The sequence below is a fragment of the Nesoenas mayeri genome, assembly GCF_963082525.1.
Source record: "Nesoenas mayeri genome assembly, chromosome: 8".
Classification (NCBI taxonomy): domain Eukaryota; kingdom Metazoa; phylum Chordata; class Aves; order Columbiformes; family Columbidae; genus Nesoenas; species Nesoenas mayeri.
The window spans coordinates 17745061-17768212 of record NC_137554.1 but is presented as its reverse complement, the minus strand read 5'-3'; the positions used below and the strand labels follow the sequence as shown (position 1 = coordinate 17768212).

Sequence of the window (23152 nt, the reverse complement as noted above, 5' to 3'; positions counted from 1 at the left end):
GAATTTTGACATTAATCAGCAAATAGTTTGTGAAATCAGGGGAGAGGAAACCATGATGATATGTGGACTAAAACTAGTAATTTCATATCATGTAGCTTGGAGTCTTCTTAGGATCTGCTTCTGAGCTTATTCTGGAAATAAAATGTTGGAAAACCATGAAACAAATCCTCTGTTCCAAGTCAGTAGATTTTTTAGGATGCTACAATACAGACTGTTTGCAGGTCAGGAAAGCCACTGCAGACATTGTGTCAGAGCCATGACCACCTCAGAGCTTCACTGTTACATGACACAAGCCTTCAAAAGACTAGCCTTCTGTGAAAGTTCATGTGATAGCATCCTTCTATTGGGCCTGTAACTGATTTTTAACTGGATGAGGTCAGCGAAGGCAATTTGTGCAGATGATCACATCATTGTTCTTCACCAGTCTCAGCACTATAACCCTGGCCCCATTGGTAGCAGCTCTCAGCACAGGAATCAGAAGGAGAGCAAATAGCACCTCTGGTTGCACCATTTCCCCATTAGACTCCAGTCTGTCCCAAAATACAGGAGCTGTGACATTTCCTAAGCAGTCTCTAAAGCCCAATTGGTAATTAGCTCATGCACAGCTAATTGTAGGTTGTTTCTACTGAGAAGAATTTAGTAAATAACAAGAAGGGCTGGAATGTGAACTCCTCTACAAAGTTCCTGCTGGAAAAGAAAGACTTTGCTTTCTCTGTACTCACTGTGCATCGTAGCCATACTGAAGCTTTCTTCTGATTCCTGAGGCATCCAAATTACAGTGCACTGTATTTCCAGCAATGTAATGCTGATCTGCCACAGGGTCGATTACTTTTTTAGAGTCTGGGGAGACAAGAGAAGCAGCATTATGATTTTTATGTGAGAGTACTGTTACACAGTATGTAAATTAAATTATGTGAGAAAAGGACTATGCGTTCAGCAAGCCTGGAGGGCCAGCGTGCACTCCAGTAGCTATGGATGTCAGTGTGATACTGGTCTTAAGTTGGAGCTGATCATGCTGTTCTGCTGCATTTTGTTGGTTTCAGCAACATTTAGTTCTTGGCTGTGTTACTGAGGACCTACTGGAGGCATTTTCAACATCTGCACACAGCAGTACACAGCTTCGCACCCAGAGACTTTAAAACATTCATTTCTTCACAGACTTCAAAGCAGAGCATAGTAAGCCAGCTGGGAAAAGGAATAGATCTATAAAAACTGGTCTGTGTTTTGTCATGGTTTTTACCCCTGTTTTAGTATGTTAAAACCCATCATTTTCTGAATGTGCATTTTGTTGCTAGAGGTTTGGCTGTGCAGAAGGGATATGGTGCACCTGATACGCCTTGATGGGATCTTCTTATTATCCTAATGCTATAAAACCAAGTGCTTTTGGAGGCTATGTTGAATTGAGAGTCATCAAAACCTGGCTGTGAACCTGTGTGATGCACCTGACAATAATGTTTCCCATATGATTTACTAGCATAGTAAATATTATCAGTATGCACATACATATTTTCTTGAAGCCAAAATTTAAGCATGATTTACAGAGGAAAAACCTAAGTTTCTGAAATCTGTGACAAGCAAAGCAGAGGTGAAAATATCTCTCACCAGTAGATAAATTTGTACTCCATGTTACAGGTTGATCTGATGCATTTCTAGCAATCAGGGCTTTAAGCTTATCCAATTTTGACTCATAGAAAGAAAGCACACCTGGGTCAGTGTTACAGATATTTGAGACTATGCTTTAAACTCACAGCATCTTTACATGCTACTGTATGTCAGAATCACTGCTGTATACTGTTTTTATATTAAGAAAAGGAGAGATGAAGTGGAGGGCAGAACCTTCAATGGAGACTGAAGAGGATGCCTCCTAATGGCTTTCAAAAGCAAACACCACATGCACACAGAATTTGGACCTGAAGTCAATTTTGTACTCAATTTTTAGCCCCTCTACCCCAGGCTCAGTAGATCAAAGATTCATCAGCAGTTGGTGGCATTTCTGACTGCTTTTTCTTTCTTGTGTTAGTAGCTGGGTGCAGTGATAGCACGGCTGCTTCCATGTTGTAACCCAAATGAAATCTCAGTGCTGCAAGTCAGCAGTAGCTGGTCTGTGTGAGAGGCAGCGTCCCCCAGCTCAGCCACAGCCCCAGCAAATTGCTGAGGCTGATTCAGTGGGAGCCAGGAGCTCAGTGGGAGCCTCTGCCTTACACAAACCCGAAGTGCCACAAACTCTTCCCAGACTCCAGAGAAGCTGTGAGACCTTATGTCTCTCAAGGTGAGATGTGGCCTCTTTGAGAGACAATAGCTCCTTTGCTCCCTATTTTTCCACTATTTGGAATTCAGAGAGAACCAGGAGCAACTGGATTTCACCCAAACTCACAAACTGACAGTTTTACACTGTGTTACTCCCTCTGTGTTCCTGAAAATCCCCCCATTGATGCAGAGAAGTGAGAGCATGCTTTGGTCTTTCTGCAATCCGTTTTACCTCTGGCACCATTTGCCTCATTATTTTGCTATGTATCTGCTTCCAAGGTGCACGTTTTAGCCTTCCTCCTAAGCACAGCTGTGATTACATGTGGCATCTTTCCATCTGCAAGCATGGCTTTCATTTTTCCACTTCCCCAACAGCACTTGCACCTCTCACTGGGTTCACATATCAGGTTTGGAAATCCCAGATTATGCTTCCATTAATTTAAAAGGTTTGATATTGCCATCTTTGTACCTCTTGGGAGCAAGGCAGGAGGCACACCTTTCACAAAAGCATTACACATCCATCCATCCAAACAAGTTATTCTTGGCATGCTGAGAAACCTCACTAAGAGCAAGCAATACAGGATAATATTTTAAAGTATAAGGCATAATTCATACCCCTAACTAAACCACTTAGGTTTTATCTCTTTATTTCTATTTTTGCCAAAACTTTCATCTCAGAGGAGAGATCTTTACACACACAGCTCTGTGTGTTGAGTTATATGGCGAGGATGTCCCCAGCTTTAGTGAAGCCCTAGAGGAAAGGTATTGATTGAATTCTTGGGACAAAGACATTTAACCTGCAGAATCACAAAATCTTTCCAATAAGCAATCTAGTTATTACCTAAATAAAATTGTTTCAGATTTTAAGCACAAAAAATTTTCCATGTTCTTTGCCTTTGAACTGCTGATAGAAAGGCAAACTTGAAGCTGGCTGCCAGGTTCCCAGCACCACTTATTGTGGTTGCTGCTCATGTGCCTATTTATCTCCCATGTCCCTCTGTGAAGGAATCCTTTTCTGTAGTATTAAGAATAAATTCTGCTGTGTAAATTCAACTAAAAAGAAATTTCATCACTTCTAAAGGGAGAAGGAACACCCTATTACACTCATGTCTTTACTCTTCTGCAGACTTAGAAGATAAGAATTTGGAGAAATATTGTGAAACTATATTCAGATAGAGTGTATACAGTAGCTTGCACAGCAGAAATCAATTCAGTTTCTCTATCTGTGTCTGCATCATTTACTGTAATGGATATCACCTTCCTTCTGGGCCTGATCAGCCACTGTCCTGCATCTTATATAGACAAAAACATCTGTGCATAGTAAAAGCACAATAATCACTATGCTCTATCAACTTAAACTGCAGTGCTGTAGTGCTAAACGTCAAGAAGTAGTGGATTAACTCTTTTATTCACATTAGAATCCACTCTGCATTGCTAGTAGCACCATGTCATGATGGCAAATTGAACTGAAAATCCTCCAGATTCAATCTGTAAGAGCTCTGTTGAGTTTCTGGTCTGATTCTCCTCCTGTTCCCAGCACAGATACTAGTGTATGATACAAAATAAAGTGAGAGCGAAAAAGTATTTCCTGCATTGAAGCAAAGGATAGAATTGAAGGGGGGACTATGAGAAGAAAGCATTTACCTCGCTTTTTAGCTGTTTGGTTTATTTGTCCACTGCTGACAGCACAACTCCCAAGCTAATGAGCTGCACTCGTTCCTCCCTTTTCTCCAGCACTCCTGCACTAGCAGGAAAGCAGCCATGTGTGTGTGTGTGTGCGCACACCAAGCGAGCACCCCGAGCTTGCACACCTCACTGTGGTGTGACAGAACAGTCACTGCATGGCTGCTCTGTAGGAAAGCCTGTCAGGTCACTGTGTTCAGCACCGTCCGTCAGCGCAGCTGTACGGGCTGCTGCCGCCAAAGTGCTCGTAGGATGAGGAGCTCTGGGACGGCACAAAGGTAAAAAGATTGTGAAGAAAAAAGGCAGGCAACGGTAACGGCCTTCATTCTTGGGGAGCAGCACCGAATTAGCGTGAGCTTGCAGAAATGTTTGGAGAATAGTCAAATGGAGACTGATTTAATAACCAGTTCTGTGATTTGAATCACAGATAACTTTAAAGTGTTTCCTGAACAGCATCTTAAAATTTTAAGTTGTTACTTTTAAGCTAATATATGATACTTCTGCTTCAGAAAATAAGTTGTTAATTTACTTTCCTTGTTTTTGCTGATACAAATGTGCTTGAAAACCAAACTGGCTTTTTTTGATAGAAATGGAATATTTGTGTAACCCCCTTTTTTCTTTTCAGCCTTCATAGTGGTGGTTACTATGGTAATAATTGTAATTCAAGATTTAAAGCCTGAAAGTGGTTTCTATAACAACATGCTAGGATGTTTTGGACACACAATTGAAGTTAAAGATTCAGGATTAACCCTTTTTTACCACAATATTTGTAGACACAATGACAAGTGCTTGCTTGTTTGGTAAAAGTTTGTTCCTATCTTCCCAAGGTATACTTTTTTCACATAGCAGACTGAGATATAATTCCAGCTGTGGATAGAACAGGTCAGGTCCTGGGGCTGAGCTTCCATCCCAGGTGAACCTTGCAAAGGAGAAATGACACCATGGTTAACCACAAGCTGCTGCTTACATTAAATAATTAGGATGGTAGATAACTGTTTTGGGACATGGGCAGGGAAGGGGTAAAATAGTTTTAGTACAACGTTTAGAAAGTTTGAGACTTTAGTCCGGAAATCAGAACTGTGTGGGAAAACTGAAATGGTCTATTCACAGAGAATCTGGATGAAAAAGCTATTTTGGGGGCTCAGTGAGCCCCTTACCTTGCTCTGTTTTATCCAGAATGGCACAGTTTCATGTCCTTTTCTTTCCTTCTGCCAAATGCTGATCCACAAACAGCATCTCTGCCTTTCAGTCCATGGTGAAGGTATCTGATCCCAGTCTCTGTCACTGTTGATTGTGCAGCTGTGCTCATCTCTTCTCTAGTTGCTTCAAGATATATCAAGATGGAATATGTATTCACATCCACAACTTTCTAAGGCTGTCTTTGCAAGGAAGTTTTTGTCATAGCGATGAACTGTATTTTCTTTGTCATGGTGCACACAGATAACCTGAGATATGCCAAGTTATACCAAAACCAAGTGCTCTTCAATGCAGCACTAAATGTCTTGGCCAATATTTTAATATTTCTAGTTAAATGCTAATTATTTCAAGATCTCGCTAAAGTCACAGAGTTTGATATTTTAGTGACACAGATTCACACACTTGTTTTAAAATCCCATGGGCAAGTTTTAAACAAGAAACGGACACAAATATTGAAGGTTCTCATTTCTAACTGCAGATGCTGGGCTATCTAAACTCTGGCTACCATCATATTATTTCATGACTTCTACAGTGAGCATATTTGATCATAAGGTAAGCCTTCAGTTGTGGAGAAATGCCACATGCTGTTGTTGAGTCAGCAGAAGAGCAGAAGACAGACTGAAGTAATAGCACTAAGAGAAGCAATGGTTGCTTCATTTATCCCAATGAAATTTTATCTTTCTAGAGCCTGACCACAACCAAGATGGCAATTCTATAAGCTATTTTAGCACATTAAAAACACCACCACCACCACCACCCCGCCCCCCCCAAACGCAGATTTTTTTTTTTTTTTAATCGCATTTTTTTTCCTATTGTACATTGATCATTTTCCCTTAAGAGTATTTTTCAAGTTTAATTTCTCAGGTCATAGACCAGCATATGGGTTTTTGCTATGTGTTTCTTTCAAAAACGTACAAGTTAATAAAAAGCCAAATTTTGCTGTGAACTGCTTTATCTGCATTAGCTAATGTAGCTTTCTAGTTTTAATTCAAACATGTGAGTTAATAACTCCATTAACAAAAAAAAAAAGAAGGAAAAAAAAGAAAAAAAATAAATAAGCCCTCCTCAAATCACAGTAAGCTCATCAATGTTGATGACTGTATTGGTTTGAAGAAGTTCACTAACTTCACATAGATTTTTTTTCTAGGAAATAGACTGTCTCTTTTAAGAAGGTCACAAAATCTCCACAGCATATGTAAAAGATGCTAAAGCTGTTGGCGTTGAGAGCTCCTGTGAAGTTCGGAGTCCTCTTCAGGGGAAGGTGGCACGTTTGAAGAACAGTATCAGGAATTACAAGCTGCCTTCAGGCATGATGAGGTGATTAGCAGAGTGCAGGCATGAGCCGAAGACAATTGAACTCCAGTTCATAAAATTGCAATTAACAGTGATTGAAATTTGATTTTAAATTCTGCTGCTGATTATGATATTTTCATTAACTTGTAGGGAGAGTCATGTCTGGAAAGAATAAGTCTTTGCTGAAAGACATTTCTAGCAAAAGCAGCCCAACACAGTTTGCTAGGTTTTCTTTGTGGACTTTGAATGGCTGAAATTGTTAATCATATTCTCTGAATTGGGGCTCACCATTTTACTTTACTTTTGATTTTATCAACTTAAGATAACAGAATATTTGAAAAGCACACATGAGCTGTCTAGCTTTCTGATTCAAACAAACAGAAAAGCCAACTAAATTGTCAGGAAAGATATAAAGATGATCTCTACAATTTTTTTCTGAGGAACACTAGTTTCCTTATCAGGAATCAGAAGAGCTGTTTCACATTGCTTTGGCACTTTCAAAACTCCCGCCCTGTTTATGTTAACTTGCCCACTAATCTAATTTTGCCCTCCTGTGCTCATTGTCACACACTTCCAACACCCAAATTGTTTTGTGTCACTTCAGTGGTTTCTAATCAGTAAGAAGTCTTCACCAGTGCAAAACAATGCATATTTAGTGCTGATTAGTTATATAAGCTCAATTATTCGTAAACTAACAGCAACACTTTAATGAATTAAGCGTATCCAAAAGGAAAAAAACTGTCTCTTTCTCTGCATTTCTTAACAGTTTGGACCGACTCTTTTAAGATGGAGGTATTGACCTGTTTCTGGTAGTTCTGAGGAATTGCCAGTAGATGGCAAGCTTTACTGCCAAGAATTTTGCTGCCAAACATCTCATCTTCCTCAAAAGGATTTAACCATGGGGTAAAATGTTTGGCACTAATTCCGCTCGTAATTAGATTAATGTACCAGTGTTTATAAAGAGACTGATGATTACCTCAAGTGTCACTCAATGTAAATCCAAAGTGATCAGCATTTTGTTTCCATTTTTATAATGTTATATACAAATTTTAAGACTGTCAGAACAAGTCACTGCTGAAGTGACCTTAATTGCTTAAGAACAAAAATGACTCCTCTGCATATCTGAGCTAGAACATGAGGCCTTTACAGGTTCTTCCTCTGCAACCTTATAAAAAGAAAAAATCAAGCCCCCCAAACACTGAAACATTTCCACCCTCTTTCTGCAAATGTAGTGGAGAATATTCTTCAACCATGAGCTCAAGCTGAGCCAGCCTTTGCATCTGACACCACCATACTCTGCCACATCACACCACAGAGCATGGGGGACTCCAGCTTCCACTTTCCTCTCTCATTTCCACATTGCTCTTAATAGGTTCCCAAATCCATCCTTTCACATGGCTCCAGAGCAGCAGGGAAAATGAGTTTCCACGGTGTGGGAAGGGAAACAATATAAATAACTTCTCTCAAATAGGTGGAAAATGGTGCTCTACCTAGCAGTCCAGGATCCAGGGATTTTTCTGAAGCACTCACACCATTTATGGACATGACTTTTCTCAAAAAAATAATAGGAATGTCTTGGTGAACTACATACCATTTGATAACCACAGTAGGATAATTGCATACCCTTTGGCAGTCAGCTCTTTGAGATGCAGTTTTGCTGCTGGGGCAAAATATAGCACCCTAACAAGAACTCTTGGTCCTAACCTTTAAATTACAAGTAAGCTAAAGCTCAACAGTGATTACAACTTTGCTAAGACCTTCATAACTCTTGTGATCCTCAAGATCTATACAAATAATAAAAACCATGGCACAGCATATTAGAATTTAGATAAAACGCGAAAAACTTTATTGCTTCACTGTAAATTTGTAGTACAAATCAGACAAAAGCATCCTCTAGGGATTATTTTTTATATTGAATTGTATGTTGGCAATTTCTACATAAGAAATTTGTTTTGTAAAAGCCAGAGGAGCTGAAATTAAAATAATAGTTTAAAAAATCCAGGAAAGGTTTTCTGTTTCATGTTTTTCCCATTGTGGTGTCACCTTGGAGACAAGTTGGTTGCCTTGGCTATGGACTATGCTTTTAGGGCTTGCTTTCCTCTTCTCTCATTTTCCATCCACTACTACTGCCTCAGAGAGCTACGAAGCTTCTTAAGCAGTGCTCAGAGCTGGTTTGTTGCCATCAAAACTGCAGGCTGGGAAATGCTTCAGTTTCTCTCTGGCACAGTTATTGCAACAAACTGAGTTGCTGCATGCAAATTATATCTGGAAAAGCAGTAATAATTAACTAAATTGCTTCTTGTGCCACAATGGTCCTATGTAAGAAGCACTTGAATGACTGACCTCACCTCTTGTAGTTTACACCTTATAATAGATAACATTGTAAATTATTCATAGTCAATTTCTTCAAATTTGCAATTTTTCTTCAAATACACACTTTTAATGAATTTTAAGTTGGTAGACAGACTGAAAAGAAATCTCTTTAAAGTTGTGCAATCCCAAGAAAACTGTGGGATGCAGAAGTTCCTAAGGAATGCAGTTTTGCTCGTTTTAACCATAATTAATAGATTGCAGTAAGGTCTTCATTGTCCACACTAAAGAAAAGAAACTAAATATATGGGTAATATACAACATTATGTAAACTAGAACATCAGAACATACATGAGGGTGTATTGAGGAGAAAGGTCCATAATACTGCTTACTGTGGAGCAAATCAGTACATCGTGGCCAATTTCTTGACTTTTGCATTCAGTGAGAGCTGTGAGCTGGGGAAATACAACTGACACCCCATTAGAATGAAATATCTGCTCCCAGTGCAAAACTAAATGAACGTTAACAGGTTTAGGGATGGTCATTTTAAAGATAGACTAAATCAGAAATACTATTTTTGTCCTGTTTTTCTTCAAAGAACAGGAGGTAAAGCTCCAGTTGTACTCCTGCTAATCAAGAATTAACTTGGTTTCTTAATCTGGTCTGTCTTAGCCTGCATTAGATAAAGATAATCTTTATGAAAAAAAGACCATACCTTTTCCAGATGTTTCTCTTCTGCATCTCTGGTAGATATGAGCATGACAACAGCTAAAAATAGATCAAACAAAAACATTTATTGTGTTTTACTCATACATGCAACAGCCCAAAAGAAACAACCAAGAAACTATCTCTGTGTAATCCTTAAAACCACTGTTAGTTTGTTTTAAATTACAATGTCACTGTTACTATCAATGTTACTACATCGAACTCTATTCCACTTGTTCAAACAAGTACTACTTAGGTATTTGACTCAGTAAATGTACCCATTTATGAGCATAAAGTTCATTCAGATTGATGCTTTTTATTCTCAGAGACATTGCTGCTCCTGTGCACACCTCAAGTCAAAAGACACCACAGTAACATAAAGGCACATAAAACTTTTCCAACCCTCTCATTTATTATCATAGTGTCATATCTGCATAAGCCATCTTTCCTAAGCTGGTAAAGCCTTCTTAGGCTTTCTTGCTCCAATTCCCCTTCCTAGGAGGAAATTAAAAGCCCACCCCAAACCCCCAACAATTTGAATTAGATTATGTATTAAAATACACATTATGAGAACACACAGTCATCTGTGTTATCTGACAATCCCCAGTGGTTTCTTGTCATCCTCAGGTGACCAGCCCCAGCCTCTCACTTCCCCAGCAAGTCAGGGATCTGGCCCAGGACTTTTTCAGCATTGGTTTAGCCCCAGTTATTGATAATCATCTCAACATGCTGCTTCTCTTTCAGTGCCCCATCTCCTTCCCTATTGTGTCCACTCTTCTGAATGTCAGTTCCAAGAACCAGGAAGAAATTAGAAACTGGTGGTAGATGTGTCTGAATTTCTCCAGGTTCAGCTCATTCACAACACCCTGTTTGCACAAATATATGCTGTTCTGCCATTTATTTTCAAATAACTGCTGTAGAAGACACATATGCTTCATATTTCCAAACAAGACTCCAGAATAAAAGTATAAACTGAAAAAAGAAAATAGGATGTTTACAGGACACTCATATAGATGGTTTAATGTACCTTTCATTCTCAGCTCACTAGTCTTTCCCTTCTGAAACACTACCTTCCCTCCAAAAGGAACATTCAGCTTTATTTCATAGATTATTGTCCAAGATAGGACTGCTTTTTTTCTCCTATCCCATGATACAAGTATTTTTTCTCTAGCAACGTATCAAAATATTTGTTTACAGTTTTACCCTCATATTATGAGAAATGTCACATTGTAATCACATGAGAAATCCAATGGTATTCAGATGCTTGCTATACCGTAGAGGATTACTTATAGCATAATGAAAATCAGTTGCAAAATAGGAAGTTGTACTTGATAAAACTCATCTCCAGATCAGATTTTCCAATTTGATCAGTAGGAATTAAAATACTATACATGTATTTGACTTTTGGGATCAGTATTTGTATGGTCCTTGTCTTCTAGGTGGTTTATGCCAATAAATAACTATTTGCCTTTCTTTTTTCCATCAATCACTGGCTATGAGGTTTGATCTGCCATTGTTTCATTTTACCAGTACAGTATTTGGAGGCAGCTCCAGGACTTCTCCCACTAGCCTCTCCTCTCCATTTGAAATCTTGACTTTTAGACCAAGATAGAGGTTTTCTCTAAGAAAACAGCCCATTTGCAATCACCCCTTTGGCTCCGCGTCCACAGCCTTGAGTCTGATTAAATGTAACAAATTTCCCAAACCTGTAAGATGTGTGTTGATGATTAACACTGTTTCCACTGACCCATATCAAAGTAATGGCAAATCATGACAAATGCAACATATTATGAGATTAATTTAGTGATCAACAGAACCCCATTGCACTCTTTGCCTGTCTCTGTGCTGCATGTAGAAGACCCAATAATAGCACACATAAAAGTTCACAAGCTTCAGTCTGTCTCACTTGAGACTGGCAGCGAAGCTGTGATTGCAGAGGATTCAGTCCAGGTCAACACACCTACCTCAGGCACTCGGTGTCTGGCACCTTGCTGCTATTGCTCAGTTTACCTAACACCAAATTTAAGGCAGCAGGTGTATACCTACATATGTATGTTATGCTTATCTGAATACAGTCATTTATTTTGTTATGGAGACAATTAATTATGACTTTAGAAAGTCACACAGTTTCATAGCAAAATTATTGTTTTATTTTCCTAGAAAGAACACGTTTCACTACTTTCACTGCTTTAACTCTGTCAGTGTTTCAGTTGTGGGTTACGAACAATGCTGCTAACAGCTCGCCCCTCCTTGACTGGGGAGTGACAAATAGCTATTGTCTCAGCCTGTCTTTACAGCAACAAGGCAATTCCAGTAGCCTTTAATTACTGCCGGAGCTCAATTTCTGGAGGATAAGGGACATGTTTGCACTGTCTTTACAGTGTCCGTCCAGCCTCAGAGGCTGAAAGACTCTCACAGAGATATTTTGAATCTCAGGTGTTTGGGAGATTCTTTGTGGTATAAATGCTGTACAGCTGTTAAGTTACTATTTATAATCAGGAAGTCAAAGTGCATGAACCACTTAATTGAGCTGTAACTGCACCCAAGTCATTTAACTGTGTTGAACTCTACTACAAAAGAAAAACTCTCACCACAAAACAAAACAAAGTGGTATTGAACTGAAAAATGTGGTTCAATTCATTTTTCTAGTAAAAAACAAAACTGAAACAACAAATAACAAACAAATTCATCTTAAATATACCTAAACGCATTCCATATTGTTGGATAATTGTTGACAACCACCAATATTGTTCCAACTCTTAATATAGTGCTAAGCAATCCTGACATGCCAAGCCATGGATGATGGAAGAGGTGAGAACAGGAAATTACAAGCTACTCTTATTTTCATAATTGTTTTCCTTTCACATTTATTAGTCTACTAATACGTGTTACAGTTACCAGCCCTGTTTTCTTCTCAACAGCCAACAGTTGGAGCTGTTGGTTTTAAAGCACAGTTGCACTTCTTTCACTCTTGGTTATTCCCAGTGCCGTGGAAATCCTCAGGACTCTTTGCTTTTCCTTTTTAGAGTCACTTTGCATGAGGAATGACTCCAGGTGCCTGTCAAACTCTTGCCAAAAGAACTCAACATGCATTCCTGGTCATAAAGATGATGCTTGCCATTGTGCAGATGCATCCATGGACAGTGTGGAAGAACTCTGCAATAAAACCTCTGATCCTTGCTCTTCAAACCCTTGTCTTCAAAATGCTACCTGTTTAAGCTCTGCTGGAAACCTCAGCTTTACTTGTGAGTGCCCTGCTGGTTACAATGGACCTACCTGTGAAACAGCCATCAGCCTGTGTGACACAAACCCTTGTGAACATGGAGGCACCTGCCAAAACAGCCTGGCTGGGCCCATTTGCCTTTGTAGTGCAGGATACACAGGTGCACTCTGTGAAACGGATTTTGATGAATGCATTTCCGAACCGTGCCACAACGGAGCGCTGTGCAAAGATGGGGTTGGTGAATACTCCTGCTACTGTGTCCCAGGCTACCAAGGCAAGCACTGTGACCTGGAAGTGAATGAATGTGTGTCAGATCCGTGCCTGAATGGGGCAACGTGTCTCAATCAGGTAGGACAGTATGACTGCCTCTGTCCACTTGGGTACACAGGTAAGCACTATTGAAACAACTTTTTCTTTGCATCATGGAGAACCATCATAATTCATGTTCCAAGTTCAGTTCCCCCAGCCACACATTCATTTAGTCATATCTGTATTTACATCTTGCCTTCAGCTTCAACACCAGTGGCTGCTGGTGCATTATGGGTTACCTTATCACTGTGAACTACTGATATCAGATAAGAGAAGGATTAAAGAAATCTCACATCTACCAAAAGCTACAGAGCAGTTTCATTAACATTAAGCTGTGTCACAGAGCTAGTTAACTTTTCTTTCAAAAGAAACATTCTCAAAATGCTTGTCCTCAGAGTGCTATACATAGTTTTTGATCCTCAGACAAAGCCTATGTTTGACAGAATTAAAAATTAGATCCAATTAGACTTGCTTGATTGCTAATCACAACAAACTGTACTGTTAGATCTAGACATTTCATGTTAACTTCCTCTCCTCTGCCCTTGCAAATGGAACATTATTTAAGTTAAATAGAAATAAAAGTACGATCAGGTTCCCAAACTGCCAATTTTTTGATAATCCAGTTTTATGTGGCTCCATTTTTAAGGTGCAGGTGTGATTTTTCTTGCCTACTTCCTCAACTGGAGAGCACATAATCCTTGCAGGAGACAGCTCCCTTCCAATTTCAAAGCTGTATTCAGGGTAGAACCACAAGAGGTGGCACACTGAATCATTAAAAGGAGAAGAGGGAGGGCATTTCAGTGATAGACTGCCAGTCAAGTTAGCAGAGAAAAAATAGTCATACAGCAAAAATAGGGAAAAAAACAGCTATTGCTTCAAGTGATTCAAATGAATAAGAAATAAGAGATGTGGTTTACAGCTCCATCCCCAAATCCCCACACAGGAGGGGAAGTCAGAGGTAAAAAGCAACTTTCCCGTGTCTGACACAGCGCTCGTTGGAAGCCAGCCCTCAGTTAATATCCCTCATGAGCACGGAGAATGTTATTTGAAGGAAGCTTTTTACCTTCCCGCCACCCTGCTGCTGCCAGCGGGTGTCTGAGCCCAGGCCAGCCAAGGAGAAAACTACACAACCAGGGCAAAGCCAAAGAGCGGAAGGAAGGAAAAACCTATTAACAACCAGCATGGTTACTCTGCAATGATCAGACTCAGCCCAGACCTCCTGTTGTATTCAGGAAGCTGTATTTGTTTAACTGGCACTGTTAGTGGGGTCCAGGTCTGGATCCATAGCCTGGGAACTCAGCTTGAAAGAGGCAGAATATACACCTTAGAGACAAAGAGAGAGAAAACATAATAAAACAGTAAAGCCCAAACAAAAAGAAATTAAGATTTAGAGCAACACAAACTGCTGGAGGAAACTCACTCTGCTGCAGTTGCTCCACTTTCATCATGAAATTCTGCTGTTTCCCAGGATGATGCTCTCTGCTCTCACCAACAATCAAGTGATGCCACCAAGTGCTCCACACTCAGCACAAGCAGAGTCAAGAAGTGAGGAGAGAACCAAGGAAGGAGAAGAGATCTAAAATACAAAGCAGAAGAAGCTGCAGTGTTTTGATATACAGCTCGAGCGTTGCTTCCAGCAGCAAAGAGACTAATCATAATAATTCTACAGAAGAGAAATGGACTGTTCCTTCAGCAGTAAAACACCAGTTTTTAAAGGCTATTTAATGAAATGATTTATCAGAAGCACTCTTTTTTGTTGTTTCTTGCACTTTGCTCTGAGTTGTGCTAAATGAACAAGCCAGAGGGATTACTGGATGAAAGCCCTGAGGTGTCCCCACTGGTAATATAAACCCTCATTTACTCTGTCAGGGGATCTTGCCAACCATTATTATCATGGCCCGACACCATGAATTACTGTGGGAAGTCACCCAGCCTCATCTCATTTTCCTAAGATGTTAAAAAGGTTATATCTCTTGATATGTAGGTAGAGAATGTACAGTAAATCTACAGCAGTAATGTTAACCAAATGCTTGAGTTACTGGCTGCGGTTGCTACTTGTTTCATGGACTATGACTGCTATTTTGTATGATCAGTATGCTGCAGCACTTCTTAAAATAGCTGAGAAATGTCACACATAATTCTTACACAAATGGAAGAGGTTAGAATGCACCAAGAGCCAAAGACTGGAAAATTTAGCATGAAATCTGCAGTTTCTATGATAATGCTCTGCATCTGTGAAATAATTTACAAGACATGTGTCACACAGCTGTTAAATAATAAAGCTCAATTGGTTTGTTGAATTTTTGCTGGCTACCTTAATCAAATGCATTTTTCCTCCATTGCACTAATTGCACTTGCTTTTAATTCACCCCAACAGAGCACAGTGCAAGAGACTGTTATTACCCACAGCCGCATATGTTAATTACCTCGCTGGACACAGCTGAAGTCAGTCCTCCATTGCCAGTGAACTATCAGGGGTGCATGGCAGTTCCAAAAAACAGTCTTAGCCCAAGAAAAGAACAGGAGAGAGTGTTTCAGTGACTCAGTGACAGACTCAAAGGTACGGTGGGCTAGATTCATTCTTGGTGCAACACCTTTTACTGTGGTGTAACTGCAGCTGGGATGAGGAAATTATTCCTGATGAATCTTTTAGTTCTCATTCAGTATTCTTATAATATGTATGTCATACAGATATTTAGAGTAGGTGCCTCATAAGTCTTAGGCACTCAAAGGCTTGGAGAGGCACTGCAGCCTCTACCACAGATGACGTACCGCAAGTACAGATCTCACTTCCCAACAAGCTCACGGCATTATCATTCTGGATATCAACAGCAAACAGCAATTGCCAACAAAGTGGAAGGTCTGTTTCCTTCTCCATATTTCTAGTTTCTAGTTTCAAACAACACTCCCTACTTCATGCCTAGCTTATCAGTTTGATGCTGAGACTCTGACCACAAGACTGTGACGTGAGAGGTGACCAGTAGTACTGGCCACATTTCAAATGATTTTCCACGCAAGTCTGAAAATGTTGGCTGTATCCCTTTCATCCTTGGCTACATTTACCTTTTTTTCGATTGGGCTGTACAAAGAAGTGTACAGTAGGACTTATTTGAAAAGCAAATAGTGTAAGAAATAATCTTCGTTCTTCAAAGAAACTGCAAAAGTTATAAATATCTCTTATATCCACCTTCTGAGTCTTTCAATTCAAACCACTTGTGCAGTTTGGCACCTGCTGAATCACTGCCTGCTGTAGGACAGGAGGTCATTGCTCTGGATGCTGCAGCCTCATGCAATAACCATGGCAGGGTTTGTTGGGGCTTTTTTTCCCTCTCCGTTATATGATATTTGGCATACAGCATATTTATGACAGAATGTTAGATGGAGGTGCAAATGCGGATCTAATCTTTTCATCTCTCTTCTTCACACATAAGAAAGCCTGACGGGAGATACAGTAGAGGCTGGGAATGAATTTCCCCTGTTTGCATGGCATCTCGCATCGCCTGGATGCGTTACACAGAGAGAAGTTTTCTTCTGAGGCAACATTGCCGAAGGCAGGTTACTGGGCTTGATAGATTAAAGACATGAACCAAAACAACAAGGCTGTGTTCTCATGTAAATCGTCAGGCTGTTCTCAGGCCTGTAGTTTTAAATTTGGCTGAACTGAGGATCAGTTGAACAGGGCTTGTTTTGTCACATGATTTTTAGCGTTTGCAGTAAGCTGTTAACAAGCTCTGGCAGATTTACGGTCACTAGACATACTTCTGCAAACACATTGTTTACAATTACAGTGAATTCACAGGGCAATGACCACAGAGGGATTGCTCACTATATCTGGATGTAATGTACATTACCATAAAGCCAGCAGAGAGTGTTCCCGTGCGTGCCAGGGTCTCACGGCAGGCTCCTGCTGAAAGCGGTGCCCTGGCTGATCAGCAAACCTCAAACTGGAGACACGGGACCAGTGACTTCACCCACCCAGTGTTCTGTATGTGGTCTCAAGGAACTATAAAAATCTATGCGCTAAAATCACAGCAGTGGTATTTCTTAACTACTGCACTTTAATGTTTAAATACAATGCAAAGTAGGTCTGAGCTAACATCCTCAAATTTTGTTTTGGCATTTTAAGATATTTCCAAGTATTTATCCATAATACATTTTTGTTTTGTTTTGTTTTGTTTTTTAAAAAAAGATGCTACATTCAAAAGAGTCAAAATAAACGAGTAATCAAGTAACAATTCTAAATATTAGCAATCTCAGTGTTTTGAGAAAGATGTTCCAAGTTAGAATGTACAAATTTTACAGCAGGACAGAACTGTCAAAGACAGCATAAAGAAAGAATTAGAGCTGAGCTCCTAAATATGTTACTGAGATAATACCCATCACCAAAATGTGTCTGTTCCCCTCTTTTGAAAGCCTGCCCCATCATCTTGTACTGAACATTTAACCTCTCCAAAAAAAAAAATGAAACCTATTCTTAGGGCTCCAGATTCTCCTTCAGGTAGGAAATTCCCCTGAAAACTATTTACAATAGTACTGCTTACCTTGGTAATAAAAAAAAAAAAGATAGAGAAATCCACTTAAAAGCAGCTGCTTCACTATAATTTGTCAGTTTGCATCTGTTTTGTGGCTGGTACTGTAGCTGTTAAAACACATTGACTTTGCATGTGAAAACTATTTTCAAAAAATATCACTCCATTACTCAGAACACCAAATAAGTGCATCATCATATAAAACCCTAAAATAATCAAAGCAGGAGCTGCAAGGCATTAATTACGAAATGTTCTTAGTGTCTCTTGGACTGTGCTAGAGCTAAGAAAAAGGAATGTATATTTAATGTGCCGACTATAATAAATAGCTATAAACTAATATTACAACTGATTTAGTTTCATCAACTATCTCTGAAGAACAGCTCCAAGATTCTGACCTGTTGCAAACATGGCATCATAGACCACTTTACTTACATATTGCTAGATCTTAAAAAAATTAAGCAATAAAACATAGCTAAACAAACAGCTTCCCAATGAGTTCAATTAATTGTGCAGCTTTAATTGGACTCTTCTGAGGTCATTAAATTACTATTCACTTTGATTATCTAACCAGCGTGGTAGCATGGTTTGAATAATCTGAAAATTAGTTCATTTTGTTTCCATGTTTAAGCTAATATAAAAAGCTGTTATTCTACTTGTTCTTGTGAATAACAGCTGGTTTGTTCTTTTGTAAATTCCCTCAAGCCTTGAAAAAAACTAGTCTTGCAATGTACATTGAGGAGGAAATGCCTTTCAAAAATAGGTAATTACTAATTAAAAAAAAAAAAAAAAAAAGTGAATACTGTACTTAAAAGTGTCCCTGGTTAGATCTCCAAAACTATCTGCTAAGTCAGGGGTTTGCTTGTTTTCTTTGCTTTTGAAGGAAAAAACTGTGAGCTGGAAATAGATGAGTGCTCGTCCCAGCCGTGCCTGCACGGCGGGACCTGCCGCGACGCCCTGGGGAGCTTCTCCTGCTCCTGCGCCCCCGGCTTCCTTGGCCACCTCTGCGAAACCAACCTGGATGAGTGCGCCAGCCGGCCGTGCCTCCATGGGGGACAGTGCACGGACGGTGCCAACGGGTATGTCTTCTACAGATGGGTAATGCTAACATGAGTGCTGTTAGCTCCTCTGTTTGCAGATGGAAATGCAATGAGAGCCCGCACTGGCAGGTGGCTCATTTCATTTCAAATTGTGGATTTCACTCCTTGATCCTGCACTGATTTCAGTTTAAATTTGAAAAGGAACAAAGAATGCAAATCTGGTGTCAGGGCCAATAGGACAACAAAATATTTATGGCTGAGCAGAAGTCAGGTTTGTACTTTTACTTTAAATATTTACAATATGGTGTTTGTCTGGCCCTGGGGACAGTCATTTAGAATCATAGAATCATTTTGGTTGGAAGAGACCCTCAGGATCATTGAGTCCAACCATAACTCCAGCACTAAATCATGTCCTTAAAAATCTTGTCTAAATGCCTTTTAAACACCTCCAGGGATGGTGACTCCACCACTTCCCTGGGCAGCCTGTTCCAATGCCTGACAACCCTTTCCGAGAAGAATTATTTCCTAATATCCAATCTAAACCTCCCCTGGTGCAGCTTGAGGCCATTTCCTCTCATCCTATCACTTGCTACTTGGGAGAAGAGACCAACTCTCCCTATGCTACAACCACCTTTCAGGTAGCTGTAGACAGCAATAAGGTCTCCCCTCAGCCTCCTTTTCTCCAGGCTGAACAGCCCAAGTTCCCTCAGCTGCTCCTCATCAGACTTGTGCTCCAGACCCCTCACCAGCTTTGTTGCCCTACTCTGCACTCTCTCTAGTATTTCAATGTCCTTCTTGTGATGAGGGGCCCAAAACTGAATACATTAATTCTGTTTCTAACACTCATAAAACTTCGGTTTCCAAGAGAGATGTGAGAGTGCATAAAATTGAATTTGCCAACAGCAGCTGCCCACACCAACAGACATTAGGAAAGAGAGGTAGAGTGAAACTGTAATAATAGTAACCATAGTAACAGATGTCATTAGGAAATGTGTCAGGAACTTTACAGGCATATAGGACAACAGTTCCTTATTCAAAACAACCTGTGGTCCATGGGCAAAGGAAAAAAAAAAAAAAAAAAGGATACAAGGCAACAGAAAAGTGAGGTTCTGAACCTACTGTTAATAGCCCTACACAGAGATCCAAGAGCATCCCAGGCAGCCAGAGCTTTGGCTTTCCTTCACTGATACTGGCTTTGCGTACTCAGCATGAGATTCCCAAACTGAAAATACACAAATATAAGCTCAGTCTGAAAGTTCATATGTGTATTAATGCAGGCACTCACCTGCAAGTATAAGATTTGTCCTCTATTGTGTATTTTCCAGTCTATATAAAGTGGTTTTAAAGATTTTAGTGCCCCCCCACACCAGCCCAAAAGTCAGGTCAGCAAAAGGCATGCCTGCCTTGAATGAGAGGGGGAAGAGATCATGTTCTGGGAATGAGCTTTTGTACAGTGTGGTGACACTGCACAAACCTCTGGGAGCTCCTTTTCAGCAGCTCTGAATCACTCTGAACAGGACAAAGCAATTCACTATTTTCCAGCATAGCTAAAGCATGACAGGAGAGGGAGGGAGGTCACCTTGCACCTGCCTAGCTCACAGCAGACCTGCTTAGGAACCTGCAAGCCTTTTGAGGATACACACATGAGGTGAGCAACTGGGGTGCTCATTCAGGCCAGACTTAATCCTACTCATTTTTCTCCTAGCTTTTAAAGCTGAGGTACATGTAAGAGCAATTTTAATTGGCTTGTAATGCTGCAGGATATCTGGAGAACGATTGGAGCTTTTCCCACATTTGTTACATGATGAAAAAGGGTTGGACAACAAAGCAGTTCAAAACAGAAGGGTGTCTAGCAATTTTCTTCCTTTTGTGTGTTTTTGGAGTTAAATGAAGAACTGTAGTATTTAAAAAGCAGTTTTCATTTTCTGACTAATGCTACAGTACAACTGAGGCTTTTGTGTGTGCCACCAGCTATCATAGGAATGTGAGAGGTGATAGATTTAGCATTTAAAGCCACAAATACAAACACTGAATCAAATTCTCTCCCAAATTTCAGACAGATTCTTCCAGCAAGTTCTCCTGAATGCAACAAAGTAGAACTTGATCTCTTAAAAAAACAGTTGCACATTATTGAACATTTCTTATTTAAACTTGACAATTTACAAAGGTGCCTTAGTTGATCCTATGAAAGCTGGTGTGCTGAGGCACAGAGGATACCTCTGTATGCTCCAAGCCTTTTTTCCATCGGAAATATTCCCAGGACCTTCAATGCTCTTTTGATTGCATAAGAAAGAACACCTGCATGTATTGCTTCCTGCATATTGTGAGAACATAAAAAAATCATCTCAAAAAATGTGTTTGGTAGAGTAAGAGTATCACTCCTAACAGCAAACACCACCTGCCTGCCCCTTCACAGCCTTTCCCCGGGCAGAGGACCCTCCAGAATCCCTGAAAGATCACAGCAATGTCGACAGTTACAGATACCCATGAAAAAAAGGCACACAAGTGGGGCTTCACATTAAGAGAGTTGTGAGTATTCCTTACTGCTCCTTCATTCTGGACCAAAGGGAAAAAGGGGTGTGGACTAAGGCAAAAAACAAACAAATACACAAACAAAAAAAAACCAAAAAAACTTTCTCCACAAAGCTGAACAGCACCAAACTGAAAGCACAGGGAGGAAATGTGTGAAACATATAGCAGAAGAAAGATCCTTCTGTTTTGAGAACATACCTCAGAATGAAAATTATTTTTCTGATTCACATCTTCCTCATTACTTTTTATATCCTAAATTCAAATGTCACCTGGTCTAAAGTCATCTCTGACTTTGATTTAAGAATAATCCATACACTAGTAATAAACTAGCCTGCCAGAAGTTTCTGCTTATGTACATAGTGTAGTAAAAAGTTTACACTTTTTGGATTGTTAGACTGCGGGAGCCAGTTGTTTTCTGATGCTTCCTTATGTTTAACAATTTTGCTTTCTCTCTATGTATTTACTCCAAGACTTAGATATTAAGCACAGAAATAATCCAATAAATATACTGATCTCTTGTTCAGCAAGATTGCCCATGATTTCAATTCTACAATAACTAGTGTATAATTTTAATATAAAATAAAACAATATAAGAACAAATTTTTGTTTCTGGTAATTATTATTAGACAAAGATCATCCAAGCATATGCATTTAACATAGTTATCTTGCAAAGGTCTGTCTTTTCTTATGACATGTACAAGTTGACCTTATAGCTAATGAACCAAGCATAGGAATTATATATTTCATAATAATTAGCTCACCTGAAAAAAATCAAAAACAAACAAACAAAAAACCAAAAAAACCAGCAACAACAAAAAACCCAAACAACAAACAATCAAGAACAAACCCCAAACAAAACCCCTCAGATGTTACTGATTACCTGCACATTGTTCATTTATATATACTAGTTTGTTTACTTCTAAACACATAATAGTAACATTGCTCATATTACAGTTATTATTGGAACTATGCAAGCAGCTGACATTTTTGCACTAACTTAACAACAAAATGTATTGTTTTTCATCAGAGAAAATATTAGTCAAGGAAAATAAATTGCCTTACTTTTGCCAATTTAATTTCTACTGGTCCAAGAGAAAGGGATACTAACACACTTACTGCCTCTCTCCTTTTCATTTTGTGAATAAAGTTAAGCCTGCAAAAATTGCATTGGAAATGACGGAAACTTTTTCCCCAAAAAAATTAAAAAACAAGGAAGCAAAAAAGCCCAATAATTCTTAAAATAAATGATCTGTCAAAAACAATTTGAATTCACAAGCAGGTTTTTTTCCCTAGACAAAAACACATATTTCAGGAAAAAGCTCATTGTTCGCTCCCAATATCTGGTATTTCTCCTAGAGCACCAGATGGTGGTCTCAAGCCTGGACTGAACTGTGCAAGCTGCTAGCCAAGAGTATGCAAGAAGGGTTTGGGAACAAAGCCCAGATCTCCTGACTTCCAGCTAGAATGAACACTGCATTCTGTGTTGCAGGTACAGCTGCAACTGCACCGGTACTGGATTTATGGGCCTGCACTGTGAGACTCTAATTCCCTTATGTTGGTCACAACCATGCTACAATAATGGCACTTGTGAGGACAATGCAGACAATTACACATGCCACTGCTGGCCAGGTAAGTTCTAAATTCTCTTATAAACACTCTTGTTCCTTGTGTAGTAGATATATTCTCATTTTTTTAATTTTTTTTTGCTGATACAATAGAAGGTTGAAGCTATATATCCTTAAAATACTCTGTGGGCTTGACTCCTCATCATGAGTACAGGTAAGTTGCTGTCTTTTCCAGCTAAGGATTTCCCTGCACAGGAGAAGTTGGCAAAAACAAAAGGGCCGGTATTATGGAGTCAAAACAGGAGATAAATCAAAACTGGGTCCATCTCCTAGATAATTAATCCTTCAGCCCGTGTGATAAAGGAATCACTGCTGCACCTGACCCTTTTTTATTCTTCACTAATGTGACCTTTAAATCAGCCTAAAAAAACCGTAATTTACTTTCCAATGCAAAATATTGTCTGTTTATAAATAAAAATCAAAGTAGGCTTTACATTGGCTTCCTTCATATCACCAGTGCAA

General features: G+C 39.5%; 1 protein-coding gene across 1 annotated transcript in view; it reads left to right on the top strand.

The window, feature by feature from the left end:
- The window catches only part of CRB1 (crumbs cell polarity complex component 1), a gene marked incomplete at both ends in the record, with an annotated part of 101289 nt that overhangs the window by 19826 nt on the left and 58311 nt on the right, over window positions 1–23152 (top strand). Inside the window, 3 exons of the mRNA XM_080349210.1 lie at window positions 12462–13046; window positions 18377–18572; window positions 22555–22694. Coding sequence (XP_080205336.1) covers window positions 12462–13046; window positions 18377–18572; window positions 22555–22694 — 921 coding nt within the window. The remainder of the gene's footprint in view (window positions 1–12461; window positions 13047–18376; window positions 18573–22554; window positions 22695–23152) is intronic.